Source organism: Drosophila mojavensis, unplaced genomic scaffold, assembly GCF_018153725.1.
Source record: "Drosophila mojavensis isolate 15081-1352.22 unplaced genomic scaffold, ASM1815372v1 contig_136, whole genome shotgun sequence".
In the NCBI taxonomy this organism is placed as follows: domain Eukaryota; kingdom Metazoa; phylum Arthropoda; class Insecta; order Diptera; family Drosophilidae; genus Drosophila; species Drosophila mojavensis.
In genome coordinates, this window is record NW_025318667.1 from 16,892,757 (window position 1) to 16,912,918 (window position 20,162).

Sequence of the window (20,162 nt, forward strand, 5' to 3'; positions counted from 1 at the left end):
TTCATGATTTAGTAGTATAAAAACGGAAACCGTGCAGAGCCGGACAACTGCGCGTAGATCTAATATATTTGTATTAACTTGTGAATCGTGAGAATTTCTGCGTGTGTGCGTGTGACAATCAGTGTGTGTGTGTGTGTGCGTGTGTGTGTGTGGCTCAGCAACTCGCATAGGAGTCCCAAGCGTTTGACTCGATTAAGCAGCACGAAACCAACAAAACCGAACCCTGAATTCCATATTCCGTATGCCGTATGCCGTATGCCGTATGCCGTATGTCGTATGCTGCATACCGTCTGCCGAATTCCGAATTCCGAGCGGACGACCCATTGACCAAGTTAAAATATCCGCTATGTCCCCATGTAGCCTATATATACGTGTATGTATATATGTAGGTGTGTATGTATGTATGTGTGTGTGTGTAGGTATGTATGGGGGTGTGTATGTATGTCTATATATTGTGCGGGCGGCTAGTCATGTCTTCATATATCTGCAAAAGGAAAACACACACACACACACACGCATACGTATATAGAGAGAGAGAGAGAGTTATGTGTGTGTGTGTGTGTGTTGGTTTTTGAGTTATGCAAACTATGGCAACTGTTTGCTGTAGCGTATTTCATTTCCAGCAGCCACTTCAAATGCGGTTGGCAGCATTTGGGCCGCGGAATCAAGCGCCAAGAGACCTCATAAAAACGACTAACGGCACACAGCACACCAACACATATTAAAATGTGGCTTAATGGCACATACACACACACACACACACACACAGACGATGGAGTGGCAAAGGGTTCAAAGTTTGCCAAAAAAAAAGTGAAAAAAAAACGAGGCAGACAAATGGGAAAAGCGGCGCGCGGAACAAGCAAATGTATTTCATTCCATTTGTTGTTGTTGTTGTTGTTGTAGTTGTTGTTGTAGTTGTTGTTGCTGTTGGTTTTTCTCTATTCTATATATTTTGTGAAACTGTGAGTGGAATCGGTGCCACGGTGCATGCAATGCGCTGATATGCTGCGCTATGCATGCACACGATTGCATAATTTGAATCGGCTTGGCCGCCTCCCTCGGCGACTCGTGGCAACTGGAAGTCGTTCCAAAAAAATTAGCACAGCTCTGGGCAGACCGCGACCCCCTCAAGAAATCGCACAGCCAACAACTGCAGCAGACAGAAGAGAGCAGAAGGCAGGGAGCAGGGAGCAGGGAGCAGGAGCTGAGAGCAGGAGCTGAGAGCAGGATAGCCCTGGCCCAGTGGCTTCACTGTTTGGCAGTGCAACTGGGCAACAGTTCATTAATCTATTTACAAGTTCACGCAGACAGTTCGCATAATCAATCAATAGAGGGCGCGTGGACAGTGGGCGTGGCATGGCGATGACTAATGGCAGCCATGTACCAGCTGTGAGCTGTGGCTACCACGCTGCGGCCCAGATTCTCTATTTTTTTTTTTTTTCTGCGGTTGAGCATACTAAGGCCAGGCGGGCTGGTATCTGGGCGAAAGGCTAAAGCCATTGCATGCTTTTCCAAATGTTCAAAACAAATATCAATTACGAGATTTGGCAACAAATCTTGGCCTAGACCGGCAGGAATCTGCACGAAAACGGCTAAGAGTAACGCGCTTTGGCAAGAGTTGCGAGGGTTAAGATTTCTACATAATATATATAGATATATAGATGTATAGATATACAGATATAAAGATATATAGATGTATAGATATAAAGATAGATATATAGATCTATAGATATAGAGATATATAGATAAACAACTGTCTCAAAGAAAACTTTCAGTGAAGGTGGATAAATGAAGAGAGCGAGAATAAGAAAGCTTTCCCGAACAGACAGTTTAAAAGACAAAGGCAGAGAAGATACTAGATAAGATAATAAAGGATAACAGCTCCGTGAAAGAATAGTCAAGTTTCTATAATACAAGAGGAAGGAAACTAATAAGGAAGATCTATGCGAAGAGTTATTTCATTAAAAAATGTGAATGAAATACAATATCTTCAAAAAATCGTATACTAACTGTAATTAGAAGCAAAAACTTGATGAGAGAAAAGATAAAGATTTTCTAGATCAAATGTCTATACGATATATGTATTTTATATATAATACGGCAAATCAACGTTCAAGAATTCTGGAAAAGATTTCCAAGATAAAGCTCTATATATCAAGATGTCTGTAATGGTATATAAATCAGCATTGAAGACCAGAATCTCATAATAAATTTATCATAGTTCGTCTTTTAATTTGTGCAAGTGAATAGAATAGTAAGAACTATGTATATGACTAGAAGAACTATGCGACATGGTAAGATTTCAACTAAGGAATAGGAAAAACAATCTAACATGGAATCTAAATAGGAATATCCCATCTTTATATTCCCATTTCATCCTATACAAAAGAAGGAAACTCCAACTACACTTCAACTGATCAACCAATTAAAATGAATAAAACTGAATCCAGATGGTAAACTACATTTAACTACATATAGCATACAAATTATACGAGTTAAGTTCGCAACATCTTTACTTCCCACACGCGTCCGAATAACTTTCGAATGCCAAAAGTTATGCGAAATGTGAGTTGAGATAGCTTTGCGCCCAAGTTGGTTGTGTTTTTATGGTACTTGGATTGGAATAAAAATGATAGGCGATTGTTTGATGTCGAGTCGCTTTTGCGATGTTTTATACATGCTCAGAGTCAAGTGTAATAGTAGTAAATCATAAATTTTACAATTGATAGAAAACTATACAATTAATCGGGCACTAAACAGTTGAGTAGCTGAAGGAACGGAAGCCGCGCCAGCTCCTAATGAAATGTCTGCCAAATCTGGGACATCGATTGAGTGAACGAATCAGTCGGCTGCCGGCGAGTGCTGTGGGTGGATGGTTCTATTGGGGTGGGATGGGTGGATGGGCTGGTTCTATGGGTGGGTCGAACTGTTGCGAAGTGTTGGCTGGGTATTGGTCAGTCAAACTTATTGCTGGCCAGTATTGGATGTGGCCATAATGAGGGTCTTCGGCTGTGCTGGCGATTCCGTCCTGGCTCGGACGACAGTGCTCGAGTGGTCAGCTGGCTCCTCCACAATGCCGGCCGGCAGGCCTTGATGATGACAGCGGCATAGACAGCGCTGCTGCTGCTTCTTTAGACGATTGCGTTGACGCACTTCGGGATGGCCGCAGCAGTTCTCGCACTCATCGTCCGAGGACGAGGAGCTCTCGCCAAATGCATGCGGCTTGCGGTAAATGCAGCAGCACTTCGATTTGCGACGATTCATGCCCTCGTTATCGATGACGCCCTCCTGGAACGTCACATGGCGGTCCGAGTCCAAGCACATCAACAGCAAATGGACTCCCGATACGCTGGGCCCCTCCTCAGCCATGGCAGTGCCAGTGAGGCCCGACGAGCCCGATGCAATCTCCAACCCATTCCCCATGATGCCCGAGCTGTCTCGCTCAATTCTAATCGGTTGCGATGGCTGCTCTTCCATGCTGCAAGAGTTGTTGTTGTTTTTGTTTTTGTTTTATTCAGTGGTCAATGGATGTGCGGATGTATGTGTGTATGCAATATTCACTCACGCACCTGATAGAGTTCACTTTTTCGGAAATAGGACTGTGCTAGCTTCAGAGAGGAAAAAATTTGTAGGCTAATGTATAAGTGTAATTTGGATGAAATTTGATTAGCTTTGAGCTTAGGTGAACAAAAATCAACGTGAGTCTCAATGCAAAGCCAACTACATATTGTATGTATATTCAGCTAGCCAAAGCTGCCTCCCAAACAGTTTGCTGACCTTTGCCATTGCCGTTGCCAAGCGGCGCGGCTAAGCGCAGTCGTTTCGCTGCCAACAATTTGGGCACGATTTACGTCCGCTGGGCTGCAGCCAGCAGCAGCAGCAGGAGCACCAGGAGGAGCAGCAGGAGCAGCAGGAGTCACACCCAGCTACTGCTGGGCCATGTTTATCTAAAGTGCCACGCCTCCTGCTACAACTGCAGCTCTACTTTATTATTGAGTGAGCCATTTTCCATTTTCCATTTGCCATTTTTCCCTCTCTCTCTCTCTCTGTCTCTCTTTCTCTCGCTCGTTTTTTATTCGCTTTTCACTCACCCACAACTTTCGATTCGCTATTTTTTTTTTTCGCCTCGCAAATAAATGTTCCAAATACTATAAGGACGGCTGGCTCGTAGCGGCGACTGTGCAACTTGAGGTGAAGGAACTTTGTGCAAGCACTTAAAAAAAAAAAAAAAAAAATGCAAGAAAAAAAAAAAAAGAAAAAACTTATTCGTTTGGCTTCTTCTATTGCCTTTTATTTTAGTTTTTATTCACATTTATGTGGTATTAGCGGCAAGAAAAATGATGTGTCTGGCCAAGAGGCGAACGGCCAGCACCTACTAGTTATCCGACCCACACAGCGCCCAGGCTAACCTGAAGTGCAATTCGAATATTCGATTACTTTTATATCGCAGACGCATTGGGGTAAATTGGTTTACTCAAAATGTACGTAACAGGCAGAAGGAGGCGTGGCAGAGCCAGACAGTAGACTAAAGAATGTGAATAGGGGAGGTACAGACGTATATGAGATATGTATTATGATTATAAATATACATATAACCATATGTATGTATATATTATATCAAACATCCTATGGCTTGACTATCGATACATATCGATAATTTGGCTGTATTTTTTCAAATATAATATAATTAATATATATATTTTATATCATCATGCCTGACTATCGATAAATATCGATAGTTTAGCTTATCTTTTTCCAGCGTAACTTTAATACCATAAGAGCTAGAGCTTTCAGATTTACTAAGTAATTCCGTCTATTGCATGCAGAGCATGAGAACATTTCGGATTTTAGATAACACCGCCTTTGCCACTACCCAAATTTACAAAAATCGTCTTCGAATAATAAAGACTCGTTCTATGGTAAACACATAAATATAAATGAAACTTTGATTCAGAAAGTTGATATATAAAACGCCTTAAATTATCAGAATATAAGCTCTTTGCTTAGTTCGTGGTATTTCCTACTCGACTGAAACTGCTTTATTTATTAACCTGCTACAATTTCTGTAATTATATGGCAATCTATTTATAGAATTGGATATTTATACATGAATTCATAATAATTGCATAACACAGCTCTCGCGTCATGTGCTTGACTTTGAGCAGGAAAAGTCCAACGGATAAAACGATCAATCATGGCAAATCCCTGAGCTGAACACTTTCTGTGCTGGCTCTGGGGAATCGGGGGAATGTGAATACAAACAGTTGGAGCTTGAGAATAAAAATCAAGTGCAATTTGTAAATTGCTGAAATTTGTGGCTAATATTTCAGTTTTTGCTCCGAGCATTATAGAGATTTGATGACATTTTAAACTATTTGTGGGGCATCAACAGAAACGTAACGTGTTTTGCTGCTCGTCAGAGAAACATTATGTGTGCAACTCTCTCCCTCTCGCTCTCTCCCACTCTGTATGAGTTATGCTGCTGGACAAGATTCGGTGTTTTCTTTACGCAGCCATCGAAATGAAATCTAAAATTCATTACGCATTTTATGGTGAAGGGTAAAGGCAACGCAACTGAGCAGCCGCCCGAGCTCGAACTCGAACTCGACACGTAACGGCTCAAAGTAATGAGACGCGTGCCTTCAGCAGCCAGCGACCGGCTGAGCTCTGCCAAATGCCATTTATGTCCCAATGGAGAAACGCTCAGCGCGACGACGACGACGACGGCGACGGCGACAGTCGGCTGGGCCGAGGCGAGAAAGCGAATGGTTTGGCAGGCTCAGGTTGAGGCGGTGCCCGTGCCCGCGCCCGTTCCATCGTCTTTATCGTCGACGTCGTCGGAGTTGTCTTTGGGGAATAAGATGAATTACATGCTACTTCAGGCAGCTGCCAGCTTAGATGCTGAAAACGCTGATGATGAAGAATAAGAAGAAGAAGAAGAAGACGATGACGACGACGACGGTTGCAGCGAGCTGGTCTGGTCTCTCTCGGCCCAGCCGGGCCCAGCAGACTCACTGTTAGCCAGTGAAAGACATGTAGATAAGATGTTACGTATACGCACAAAAAGGTACCAGCAACTAAATCCCCAAGCAAATAGTTTTGCTGCAAGCAACAGAGAGAGAGAGAGACAGAGAGAGGGGGAGAAAGAGAGAGAGAGAGAGAGAGAGGTATTAGAAGGAAGCATGGGCTGTGCGGGAAATCAACCGCACGGAAATCATGTCTACGCATCATTCTTTGTGCGCTATTACTTTAGCAGGAGGCGCTTACTGGATGGAGGGAGGGGGGGGACTGGCAAGGGGAGGCTGGCAGCAGCACTCTGCACGGCGGGCAGCAAAACTTTTCTTTCTATTCTTTCATTTTTCCACATATTTCTTCTTTATTTTTTGTTCTTGTTGCTGTTGTTGTTGCTGCTCCCTTTCGTTCTTTCTTCTCCCTTTCTTTTTTTTTATTTTTTTTATTTTAATTTTTTGTATTGTATTTCGTTTGCAGCACTTGTGTGTGAATTTGCGTGGCTGTGTGGAAATGTGTGATAAGCAGTTTCCGCCTGGGAATAGTCGGGCAGCAACAAAACCCATAGAGAGCGTATATAGTTCTCTTCTGTTCTGTTCTGGTCTAGGCTTGGCTTGGTTTGGTTTGGTTTGGCTTGGCTTGGCTTGGCTGGGTTTGCGCCTGCCATTTTCCATTTTCTTTTCATACAACTGGCCATTTTCCTTTTCATTGGCGTCGCACTGGCGTGTCGAGTGGGAGGATCCTGGTGCCGCCAGCGAATAATACGGAGCGTATATAGTTAACCAACAGCAGGAGGAAGCTCTGGCCACTAATGCAAATATAATGGCAAATGTTTCGGAAATATTTCACAGATAAAATTGATAAAGGCATATATGTATATACTCGTTCCTCGACACTCGTTCGCTATTTCTACCCATCTCTCTCTCTCTCTCTCTCTCTCTCTCTCTCTTTCACTCTCTCCTCACTCCATTCTCCATTCCTGTACCTACGCCCACGCCCCATTGCCTTTCATGTCTGCTCGCCTGTTCGCCCATTCCGTTGCCATTGTGCTGCCCAAAATCGGAACGGAAAACTATTTGATGGCATTTGTAGCCCTTGCGCCAATAAAATACAAAAATAAATTTATATTCCAGTGCAAATGATAGTGGGCGTTATGTTTCATTCCCGCATACTTTGATTTTGCATGCGCGCTGCGAGCAAAGGGTTTATTGATTTTGGCCCCCAAATAGAAGACAAAGCCGACTGCGACTGGCTCAATAGACTAAGGCATCGATAAAGATGTTACGAATCGAGGGTTTACCAACTACGTCAACTGCCTCACTTTGCATACAAAATATGTATGTACTAGGGTTGTCGAAAATATATCAAAATATCATTATATCGGAATATTTTTTTTTTTTTGCCCAAATATCGAATATTTTTCAGATATTATATATCGTATATTTGGGTGGTAAGTGAACCAAGCAAAAAGTACAAAAATAAAATTGAATATAATGGAAACGAATTATTCGGACGTTAAATATGGAACATCCGAATGTAATTTGTGCAGAATATTGGAGTTAAGCGGCCTTTATCATGCAAAGAATCAAAACTTATTCTTATTATTCGTGTATTCTTTTTTTTTTTTTTTTTTTTGTAGGTTTATAAACTTAATGTGGAAAAAAAGTTTAAAAAAATGAAAATAGAAAAATATTGATATAACGATATTTTTAAAGTTACACATCAAACATCATATTGATATTTTTCAAAACGTGAAATATCATATTGATATTTTTTAAAACTTAAAATATCATCGATACGATATTTTTAAAATACTCGACAATCCTAGTTGTGCCCTTCATCAGAATACTTCACGAAATAATATTTATATCACTCGCTCTCTACCCTTTCATTTTCTGACAATTTCATTCTGAAACTAAAGTAAAATAATATAAAATTGTGTTACTCGTTTCAGGAATTTAGTTAGTATGATATAGAAAGTATTCAACATGAACATGAGAAAGAAAGAGAGACAAAGGGAGAGAGAGAGAGAGAGAGAGAGAGAGATCTATTACCCCATCTTCTCCAAGTAAGTTTCTAATAATTTCAATCACATTTATTAGCTGTTTCATCCTTTAGACTCCGCATATGTAGATTTCCACAAATATGCGTAAATCAAGCGAAATCTGTTAAGCACCCCTCGCCATCGCCTTGCCGCCTCCTTCCCATAAATGCCTCAAGTTTTTGGGTAATTTATTTGTTTGTGTTTACGCTCAGCCCGGCTTTGAGCTACTTAAGTAATCGAAATAAATAAGCACAAATAGTTGAGCAGCAGTTGAGGCATGGCCTATTGCGTTGCCAAATACTCGTGTTTGCCGAATACTTTGGACTATTCTTTATGGCCCGACCCGAATGCGGAGCTTTGCCAAATCTAATACGAAATTCCATTACAATTATCAACATTTTATTTAAGTCGAATAATTTGAAAAGCAGCAAACGAGTTGAGCGTTCGCTTTCTCTCTCTCTCTCTCTCTCGCTCTCTCTCTCTGTCTCTCTTTGTCTGTCTGCCTCACTCTATTTAGCCCTTTCGGCCACATTCCCGGCAAGACTATCCGCTGGTCCGTGATGCGACGCGGCAAATGTATCATAAATTTTCATGTTGCTCTAGCTGTTGCTCCAAAAATACGAAATGCGATTTTCTATTGTGTTTTTGGCGAGTGGGCGGGTCGGTTGAAACTGCCATGAAACTGGCATAAAATGCGAAACCCAAGACAGAATCCGTCCCAAACTGTAGTTGCTGCTCCTGCTCCTGCTGCTGTTGCTGTTGCTGATGCTGAGGCAGCAATTTGTGTGTCCAGCCATAAAGCAGCAACACACGCGAAGCAAACGCTCCGAGAGGCAGAGTAAAAAAAAAAAAAAAAATGAAACGAAAAAATGCAATACAATTTCATTTTATGCAAGAAACAAGGACTGGACAGGAACTGAAGCAACTGGAGGAGCTGGAGTGAAGAGCAGCAGTTGGACGGCTGGCAGAAGGAGCTGCGCAGGAGGTGGGCGGGTGGTGAGTGGCAGTCGGAGGCAGGCAGCAACATCTTTATGGTGAAAAATTTGTAATTCCCATTAGAATTGCGCTTCGCTTTTCTGGGCTGAAGTCGCTCCTCCTCTGCCTCCTGCCTTCTGCCTCCTGCCGCTGCCCCACCGAGCCCGTTTGCATTGCAGATAAGTTGGCATGAGATGAAATGAAACCAAACCAAGGCACCGGAGTCGAGCGAAATGCGGCGAACTGGCAGTAAGTAGGGAAGTGTATCACACACACACAGACACACAAATATAAATAAATAAATAACAAAAAGCTTGCAAGGACATGAAAGCAATAAAAGCATAAAATGCGCAGCTCAAATTAGATAAACAAAAAATGGCAGTAGACGAAAGAACGCGTCAAATTAAAGTCAAACACAAAGGCAGCTGCAGCACATACCAGGCAGGAGGAGCACACACACACACACACACACACAGCGAAATAGAAGGTGGGTGCAAGGTGAGAGAGCGTGAGGAAATTCCTGGGTTACATAAGTAGAGACACGTTAACTGTAGCAGATACAGATGTAGCGGCTACAGAAGAAGATACAAATACAAGTTGAGAAAACGATGGAGATTTACAGATATAGAGAAAGATGCAGAAACAATTTCTGATTGAAGATACAGATTGAGGGTAATGAGATAGAAGTGTTGATGTAGATTTCTATAATTCTATATAAATAGCAGATATAGATAACAATACCGAAAGAGATACTGATCCAGGTAAAATTAAAGATTCCCTAGTACGATAGATACAGATACAGATAATATTTACACATTGATACATTTACATAAAGATACAGATACTGAATGACTATAGAGAAATATATACTGATATGGATAGAGAATTTGAAGATATTGATATACATGAAGAACTCATCAAGATTCAGATACAGATAGATAAAGAGATTAAGATACAGATACAGAAAATATTTACATATTGATATATACATAAAAATACATATACTGTATTTGTCGCAGATACAAGTAGATATAGGGAAATAGATCTGTATATAGGATAGATAGAGAAATTGTGGTAGGTACTGATGTATATTAAGAGCAGCTCAGATACAGATAAATATAGAGATTTAGATACAGATGTAGATATCGATGGAGGTACAGATTTTGAGACAATTTTTGATATAGATATCACTGTAGATGTAAATACAGAAACAGAGATACAAATCAAATGCAACAAATCGGATACAGATGCTGATATTTGGAGAGATTCAGAAATAAGGATACATATACGGAAGTATATATCTAACCTATAGCAAATGCCATTATATCTTTGTATTTTTCTCTACTTGAATCTACATTGATATCGACATCAGCTGGAAAAACAATCTCATATACTATTATGAAAAGAGATACAGAAGATAAGAGAGAAGATACAAATGTATAAATTGATGTAGATACAGAGTGTAGCTATAAAGATATTTCAATATAAATAGATAATGTCAGAATATGATATGGATAGAGATATATATATAGATACTTATAAAGTTAGAGAAATGTATAGAAAGATAGATACATATTATTTCAATTACAGATGAAGATGCAGATAAAGATAGATATACAGATTTGGGTACTAACAATGTAGATAAAAGTAAATATATATATATATATATATATATATATATATATATATATATATACAGAGAATGGAATCACAGAAACACATGTTTGAAACAAATATTTAGATCAAGAGATACAGCTATAACAAAAAAATGTGATTCAGATACTGGCGACCGATACGGATTTCAGATACTGGCGAGCACAAAGATGCGAAACAGATGCAGTTAGAGAACTTCTCCCATTATTATGAAAATGATATTTCTGTCGGCCATGTTAAAGCCGCTTTAGCTGGTCCAAATGTAACTTTTTCTGTAAGCCTCTGTCTGCTGCGCTGGTGCAAGGCGGGGCGAGGCGAGGCGTGGCGAGGTGAGGTGCGGCTGGCTGATGCCTGCAGCGCATTGGCTGTGCTGCAGCTTAAAATAAATGACTTCTCGTTCCGTTCCGTTCCGTTCCGTTCGAGGGGCTTACGGCGCAGACAATCGACTGCTGTTACTGGCCGCATTTCTCCATTTGCAACTACAACAACTTTTTTTTTTCCCACTTGCTTTCAGTATTTGGTGGAAATGAAGTTTACGCGTGCTGACGCGGCTAATGGTAATGGCCGTCAGTCAGGCCGTGGGGTAAGTCAGTTACAGAGTCACACACACACACACACACACACATACACTGATGCACAGGCTAACATATAGGATTAGAATCATGTGTGTGATGAGTGCAAGCGGAAGGTGCTGCTGCTGCTCCTCCTGCTATTGCTGCTGCTGCTGCTACTCCTGCTGCTTCAGTGCGTAAGACGAAGGCTGCATCGAAGCGCTTCCTGCACTTCTGCAACAGCACAAAAAAAAAAGCAATTACAGCAAAAAAAAAACCAAAAAAAAGAACAAGAAATGCTTTTGCAAGACTTTGCACTTTGCACTTTGCAGCGGCAGCTAGAATAAAACCAGGCTAAAGGAAGCCGCAGCACACACACACACACAGCCAGCCCGCCCAGCTATCAACGTGCAACGACTTGCTCTGTAAATTCCACTTGGCTCTTCCGTTTTGTATCTTTTCGTTTCGGTATGTTAACCGTTTCGTTTCTAGTTTCGCTGCTGTTCTGCTCCGCTCAGCTCTGTTCTGTTCGGCTCTTTGGCAGCATAATTTAGGACAAGTTAATAAGTGGCCCGTTCACTTTAGCACAGCTCGAGAGCCACACACACACACACATAGGTTTTTGCTGTTGCTGTTCTTTTAATTAGCGCAAACTCCTCCAAACTCTAAGCGACACCAAAAACCCCAATAAAATAGCACTTTTTTCTCATGCTCTCTCTCTCTCTCTCTCTCACACACACTCCCTCTCTCTCTCTCTCTCTTGGACAAATAAAATTTTCATAATGGACTGCACTTGAGTCGAGTTGCTAGCTGAAATCATCAGGAACTGGTCAAATTGCCAATCAATGCACTCGTCTGCAAAAAAAAAGTAGGAAAAAAAAATAATAAAAAATAAAAAAGAATCGAACACGCCGGGCCACGTCGGACGCAGAACATGAAACACTTAGCTGGCAATCAATTAAAGTGACGTTAGAGTTCGCAGTTGCTGCTGCTTGCAGCTGCTGTGTCGGCTTAAAGGAAGCACTGCAAATGATAAAAATTTCAGAGAAGGAAAATATTTGAAAACTTGAAAATGAATTTCAGCTCAAACAAAGTGTAGGCAGAAATTGAAAGAGATTGAAATTTAGAACTTATGATAAGCCAAATGGGAGTTCAAGAGATTATGGCTTAGCTCAGAAAGTTTCGTCATTGAAGCCACTTTAGATTCGATTTTTGATAGAGAGGGGAAATGCAATTCCAAGCGGGAAATATATCAGTCTCTGACGGCCCATTTCAATTGATTTATTTAAGAATTATCCCAAGTTCACATTGCCTAAGCTGCAGTTCTATTTAACAGAGTATTAACATAGTCGCGCTAACATAGTTCAGGGCTTTTCTTTATTGAGCTTTGGTTAGGTTATCCATTCCATTTTAGACTTGATATATGATATATTAATATGAATTGAACATGTTAATAATCTATTCAAGGCTCACTTGAAAAAAACTGAAAGTCTAGTTAACATTACATATGCCTTAACAGGATGTTAACATATTAGCTTGATGCATGTCTAACAGAAATACTGATCAGACCCTATATAATAAGCGCTTCTATATAATGAGATGCCAAAAGCTCTATCATTTTTTTCTTTTTTTAATTTTATTTATTTACTATTTATTATTAATATTATTATTATTATTAATATTATTATATATTTTTTTACTCTAACCGACTCTAATAACATATATATTCATATATGCCTGTTAACATATTAAAAATTATTTCGGAATTTGCACTGCGTCTGCGTCTAAAATATTCAATTACTCTGCGGGAGTCAACATCATCTAGTTGAATCGGGTTTTTTTTGGCTTGCCAGTCATGTCGTAATGCAATTGCCTGATAAATGATGTAGATGTTGGCCTGGCAGCTTGAAGAAAATGCATGCATATATTTAATACCCTAACGCTGACTGAGAGTGCAGCAGCAGGGTAGATTGTTTTAGTTAACATTTATGTGACACACATTAAGAATTTATATACGTTAGACTAGACTACCGTCTGTCTGTCCGCCAGTAGGTGCCTCTGTCTTTCATTATTCCTAGATCCATTTATAGCTCTCCCAACTGTATTATCAAATAGCGTAAGCACAGTATCTGCTAGTCGTGCATACCCAAGCAGAGTGACTCGCTCAGTTACTCTTGTTGTTGCAGCCGCTGCCATTTGCATGGATGGCAGCTGTTGCCCGTTTTTTACCTACTATTTTTTCTGATTTCTTGTGACAAGCTTGTAAAATGAAAAACGTTTCTCGTTTGCTGGGAAATCAAAAAGAAAAAAAAAAAAAAAAGGAAGAGGAAGAAAATTAAATAATATCGCACATTTGCTTGCGGAAATCAATTCGATTTCTTATTCAACATTTTGATTAATGCAACCAGCCGGCGCACCGGCAACTGCGATTGCAGTTCGAATGCGAAATGCAAAGTGCAAAATGACTCTGACAGACAGCGAGACACACGCACACTACGACACACACTTATACACACATACATACATATTGATTTGGACAGGGACATGGACATGCACATGGATGTGAATGTGGATGTGGATGTGGATGTGGCTATTGCAAAATGGTCTGGCACGAGTGGCCGCAGTGGCAACGATTCTGGCATCCACTTGACACGTGCTTAAACGCACACTCGAAGCGCCCCGGCGGGGTTAGACGGGGGCTACGTGGGGGTCGGGCGGGTCCAGTGGGTAGCCAGCCAACTGCAAAGCTCACAATTTACGGTCACTTCAATCGCTGCCGCAGCCAATATGTTGTCAAATAATATTTACATTATGTGGCGTCTCCTGAATGGCCAACAACTCCGTGCCACAATATGCGCTGCATGTTGTTTGCCCACAGTTCATTTCTGAGTCATGTAGCAGTTGCGCTTGCCTGCGTTCGTTTTGGGCTCCAGCCCAAAATGCGCCCAGAGCACTTTATTGCCACAGCCGCTGTCTGGGAATTGAACTCAAGATTGCTAAATGTTGATGGAAAAAGAAATTGCATAACTGAAGGAGACCAGACTTAGGCAGACTTCGATAGTGATCATGTCCATGAAACTGCTATGGATACACAGATATAGAATGCTATGGTAGATAAATAATATAATAATGATGATGAGTTGGCTATAGATATACAGATTTCAATCACAATCCGATTATCTACTCAGATCTGCATCTGTATCTGCATCTGTATCTGTATCTGTATCTGTATCTGTATCTGTATCTGTATCTGTATCTGTATCTGTATCTGTATCTGTATCTGTATCTGTATCTGTATCTGTATCTGTATCTGTATCTGTATCTGTATCTGTATCTGTATCTGTATCTGTATCTGTATCTGTATCTGTATCTGTATCTGTATCTGTATCTGTATCTGTATCTGTATCTGTATCTGTATGTATCTGTATCTGTATCTGTATCTGTATCTGTATCTGTATCTGTATCTGTATCTGTATCTGTATCTGTATCTGTATCTGTATCTGTATCTGTATCTGTATCTGTATCTGTATCTGTATCTGTATCTGTATCTGTATCTGTATCTGTATCTGTATCTGTATCTGTATCTGTATCTGTATCTGTATCTGTATCTGTATCTGTATCTGTATCTGTATCTGTATCTGTATCTGTATCTGTATCTGTATCTGTATCTGTATCTGTATCTGTATCTGTATCTGTATCTGTATCTGTATCTGTATCTGTATCTGTATCTGTATCTGTATCTGTATCTGTATCTGTATCTGTATCTGTATCTGTATCTGTATCTGTATCTGTATCTGTATCTGTATCTGTATCTGTATCTGTATCTGTATCTGTATCTGTATCTGTATCTGTATCTGTATCTGTATCTGTATCTGTATCTGTATCTGTATCTGTATCTGTATCTGTATCTGTATCTGTATCTGTATCTGTATCTGTATCTGTATCTGTATCTGTATCTGTATCTGTATCTGTATCTGTATCTGTATCTGTATCTGTATCTGTATCTGTATCTGTATCTGTATCTGTATCTGTATCTGTATCTGTATCTGTATCTGTATCTGTATCTGTATCTGTATCTGTATCTGTATCTGTATCTGTATCTGTATCTGTATCTGTATCTGTATCTGTATCTGTATCTGTATCTGTATCTGTATCTGTATCTGTGTCTGTGTCTGTGTCTGTGTCTGTGTCTGTATCTGTATCTGTATCTGTATCTGTATCTGTATCTGTATCTGTATCTGTATCTGTATCTGTATCTGTATCTGTATCTGTATCTGTATCTGTATCTGTATCTGTATCTGTATCTGTATCTGTATCTGTATCTGTATCTGTATCTGTATCTGTATCTGTATCTGTATCTGTATCTGTATCTGTATCTGTATCTGTATCTGTATCTGTATCTGTATCTGTATCTGTATCTGTATCTGTATCTGTATCTGTATCTGTATCTGTATCTGTATCTGTATCTGTATCTGTATCTGTATCTGTATCTGTATCTGTATCTGTATCTGTATCTGTATCTGTATCTGTATCTGTATCTGTATCTGTATCTGTATCTGTATCTGTATCTGTATCTGTATCTGTATCTGTATCTGTATCTGTATCTGTATCTGTATCTGTATCTGTATCTGTATCTGTATCTGTATCTGTATCTGTATCTGTATCTGTATCTGTATCTGTATCTGTATCTGTATCTGTATCTGTATCTGTATCTGTATCTGTATCTGTATCTGTATCTGTATCTGTATCTGTATCTGTATCTGTATCTGTATCTGTATCTGTATCTGTATCTGTATCTGTATCTGTATCTGTATCTGTATCTCTATCTCTATCTCTATCTCTATCTCTATATCTATCTCTATCTCTATCTGTACAAAACTCTAATGACTCTGACTTTCTCTTGCAGTGAGTTAAATAAGCTTTATATATACCAAATTCCCGTTGCAAATATGAAGTCAGAATTTCTATGGACGCTAGCTGTAAAAAATTTAATCATAATTGATAACCTGCGATTTGAGCACTTGGTGAAGTGAGCTCGCATGCCTCATCGATTAAATAATGGACCTATTGATTCCCGATTCAATTTTGCTCGCCTGGAAATGCGAGGCTTTGAAGCTGGCTCTGGCCTGGATTCGAGCCCATTTGCTGGCAATTGATTGCGCTCAGCATGTTTGGTTGGCATTGCACCCCGTTGATTGCCTGGCCTAGCATCATTTTTTCGTTTTCGTTTCCGCTTCTTTTTTATCTCTTTTCACTGCTGCTGCTCATCGAGTGCCAAGTTTCAAATTACACGCCCTGTCTGTCATAGGCGCTGCACACCAATTTCCCCAAAACTAAATAAAAATGAGAAATACAAGCGAAATCTTGTTAAGCTCTAGTTCACGGCTTGAACGACTGGCAGCTATGCTGTAGATGCGCCACTGTAGTGTCTATAAGAAAATATGCGAGGCGGTCGACTGTCTAGGAAATCGATAGAGATATCGATGAGCTTTAGGAAAGCAGTCGGGCTTGAAGGAATTGCACTCATATTGTTAATTGGTAACGAGAGATGAATATGCAAATATTTGCCTTGAGTAAGTGCTGAATATCAAGGAAATCGACAAATATATCGATAAATTTTAAGAAAGTAGCCGGGCTGGAAGGACTTGCATTTATATTGTACAAGAGATGATTACGAAAATATTTACCATGAGTGAATGCTGAATATCAAGGAAATCGATAAAGTTATCGATAGATTTTTAGTGAATATCGAAACAGCGCTCAGTGCTGCAGAACTGGATGGTAGGTACTCAAATAAATACATATACATATATGCATATCGATAGCTATATCGATAACTATAGCATATCCTGCATGTGTGTGTGTGTAGGGTATGTCGAAGGTAGTCAAGCACATATATAGACATCGTACTTATATAACATACATCTATCGACGAAAAACTTTGGAGCGTAACACATTTGCAACGGCGACGGATGACGGCGTTCAATCTGTCTTGTCATGCCGTCTGGTTATCAGCCATTGCCAGTTTTTTGTTTTTTTTTCTATTTTGTTCCTTCTTTTCTTTTGGCTGCCCCTTTTTCTGCAATAATTTTCAACTGTCCATTAATTTCTTCATTTCGCTGCTAGAGCTGCGAGCCGAATCGCAAATATTTATATGTATTTAATATGAAAAGAGGGGACACACACATACACACACACACACACATATACACATAGATGCAGGCACACCCACATAGATAAACAATGATATCTAAGGCTATTTACGGCCGTCAATAAGCCCCGCTCTGCAGCCGAGCACCGAGAAGCGCGTCATCCTACACAATAGCCACACGAAAATATGGCCAAAAGCCCGTAAAAGATACTATTCATAAAGCAAGCCCCGAGACGTTTGGCAGCCCAAGACAAAGTTGAGCCCAAGACAAAGTTGGACAAGGCACTTGGCAGCAAAACGTTTTATAGATAGCAAAATCACGCAACACTCAAATGCTCAAATAACTAGATACGCCGCAAACTAAGAAAGGCCAACGCACACACACACACACACACACACACACACACACACACATGTCACACATGGCCTGGGAAAACTGTGAAAAGTTTTGTGCTGGTCTCGAGTTGTTGTTGTTGTTGTTGTTGTTTGCATTTTGTCAGATGGCATAAATTAGATACGTGCCGCCGTCCAGGACACATTGTGAGCTGTGTATGTCCGTGTTCGCGTTTGTGTCTGTTCTTTTGGCCGCTTTTTAAAAATAGCTCAGATTATGCTGCCGCTGGATGCCCCGCCGCCTACCTCCCGGTCGTGCCTACGGCCAGACGATTCGAACTGTCGTGGCATAAATCATAATCAGCCTTCTTGCAATTCGGCAACAACTGCTAATGGCTGCCCGCATGGGGTGCGCCCCGGAGGGGTTGCCAAATGTTTGCCGCACAACTGTAGCTAACCGTGGGTGGCCCGGGTTGGCTAGGTGATTGGGTGGCTCAGTGGTTCGGCAATTGGTTCGGGCGGCTCGCTGGCAGCGTGTTGTGTCAACATACCACGCCATATTTGCTTTCATCTTTAGCGGCAACGGCAAATTGAAGTCGGCCTCTCGCAGGCCGGGCAAACATTTTTTGATGAAGTCATTTGAAGTTTTGTGCAAGCCGTCGAAAATGGCCCTGAGAGCCGGGCATTTTGGCCAAGCAAACAAAACCTAACGAAACGAAACGAAAAGTTTTCGCGCGCCAACTGTAAATGGGTGAGCAAACTATGACCACGCGCAAAAAAAAAAAAAAAAAAACTGTACCAAACATTCTCAAATGTCTCTCTCTCTCTCTCTCTCTCTCTCTTTCACTCTCTGTCCACACTCCAACCAGCTTTTATTAACTACTTGCAAAGCGCACTCCAACTGCACATATAAATTGTTTAACTTTTAACGTTGACTTCACATTTCTGATTTATGAAAATATCCAGAACTGAAACGAAATCTGACAAACTTCAAAGTAAATATTGCCAGTGGAGAATAGTTTACCAAAGTTGACTTTCTCTCGGCTTCATTCCATATTTTTTATAATTATAACAAGCTGAAGTATGAAGTATGATGATAAAATGAAAGTTCATCCTCAACCATAGCTGATATAAACTTCGGACGCTGATCTTATTTATAAAGCTCTGTTTAGATATTTTAGTATAGAGCATAGAGTTAGTTGTGAAACTGTTTGTAATTGGCAGATGAAGGCGTGACAAACTTTGTAAAGTATTAATTTTTTTCATCTGAACGACAAGTTGAGGCATGAATATTCAATTGTAAGTTCATATGAACGCCGAGATCTCGTAAGCCACTAGAGCTAAAGAGCTGAAATTCGAAATGTATTCCCACATATGTAAAACTCATTAGAATCATAAAATATTTGTTCGATATCTCTCGCCATTTCCATAAAATCGATAAGAATCGATAAGTTATATTTCGTTTTTTAACGTAACTTGAATACCGTTACTATAATACTCTAAAATTAGATTTAAGAAGTACATTCAAGAAGAAAAGTTATACGACAATTAATTTACCATAGTAAATCCCATTTAGCAGAAGGTGAGCCTTTGTATGTACGTACTACCGCAGCTTAGAGTGATTGAAATATCAGCTCCTTGCACAGTTCGGGGTGTCTACTAATTGGGCAGTCCCAACTAAAGTATTTTTAATTGTCATATTATTATATTATATTATTATATTCTTAATGTATTTAGCTATTATCTTTTTTTTTTTTTTAATAATTAAAAGTTATCAATGAATTAATTATTCCACCCAATTTGAGACCAGCTGAGGGCACTTTTGGCCTGCTCCAAATGCACTGCGCTAATGATACAAAAGAAACGAAATGAAAATCCTGCTGCTAATGATGAAAATTCAATTGGCGCAAGCTGTAAACTGTAATATGGAGCAGCAGCATCATTTTTATCAAATTATCAGTGACACCGAGCGACCAGCCACACGCAGGGCCCGAGCCACGCGGGATGTGCGCACAGTGTGTTCATCTTTCCGTTGGCACAGTTTAAGCCATTTTCATTTCTGGTCGACGCTGACGCCGACGCCGACTCTGACGCTGACGCTGACGATGACGACGGCAGAAAATGTCGGTCACTTGCGGTTAAAAGCCAAGCCCACCTACCGACACCGACACCATCACGACCCCCTATGGACCACCTCGCGCTCGCCTCCTGCCCGCCCGACCTCTGCTGCTGCTGCTGAGCAAACTGCGAATAGTGCAAATAGCGAGGAAAATTACCTAATGCGCATTTTCTTATTACAGAAATGTGCATAAGAAAATGAACGTAATGAAAAAAAAAAAAAGAAAAAAAGAAGAAACTCTCAGTGCTTAACGTTAGACCAGCTGGAGCAAGACTAACGAGCGAATACTCTATAAAGGAGATAACTAAGGTGGTGAATGATCTGAGC

At 40.4% G+C, this 20,162-nt stretch overlaps 1 protein-coding gene and 2 long non-coding RNA genes across 3 annotated transcripts in view; 1 reads left to right on the top strand and 2 right to left on the bottom strand.

Moving 5' to 3' along the window:
* LOC26527963 overlaps window positions 1–20,162 on the bottom strand; it is a 113,563-nt gene that overhangs the window by 54,907 nt on the left and 38,494 nt on the right. The gene's annotated exons all lie outside the window — the stretch shown is intronic.
* On the bottom strand, window positions 2,641–3,691 carry LOC6584026 (E3 ubiquitin-protein ligase PPP1R11). The gene is made up of 2 exons (XM_002009650.4): window positions 3,570–3,691; window positions 2,641–3,478 (listed from the first exon to the last, which is right to left on the bottom strand). Exon 2 carries the CDS (start codon window positions 3,475–3,477, stop codon window positions 2,965–2,967), a length of 513 nt encoding a protein of 170 aa, XP_002009686.1. The 5' UTR covers window position 3,478; window positions 3,570–3,691; the 3' UTR covers window positions 2,641–2,964.
* LOC122756712 lies at window positions 7,790–8,370 on the top strand. The gene is made up of 2 exons (XR_006356546.1): window positions 7,790–8,077; window positions 8,128–8,370. It is a non-coding gene; the product is annotated as an uncharacterized LOC122756712 (long non-coding RNA).

Excerpts from the sequence above, each read along its gene's own strand:
- LOC6584026 (XM_002009650.4), bottom strand. The coding sequence starts at position 3,477 with ATGGAAGAGCAGCCATCGCAACCGATTAGAATTGAGCGAGACAGCTCG.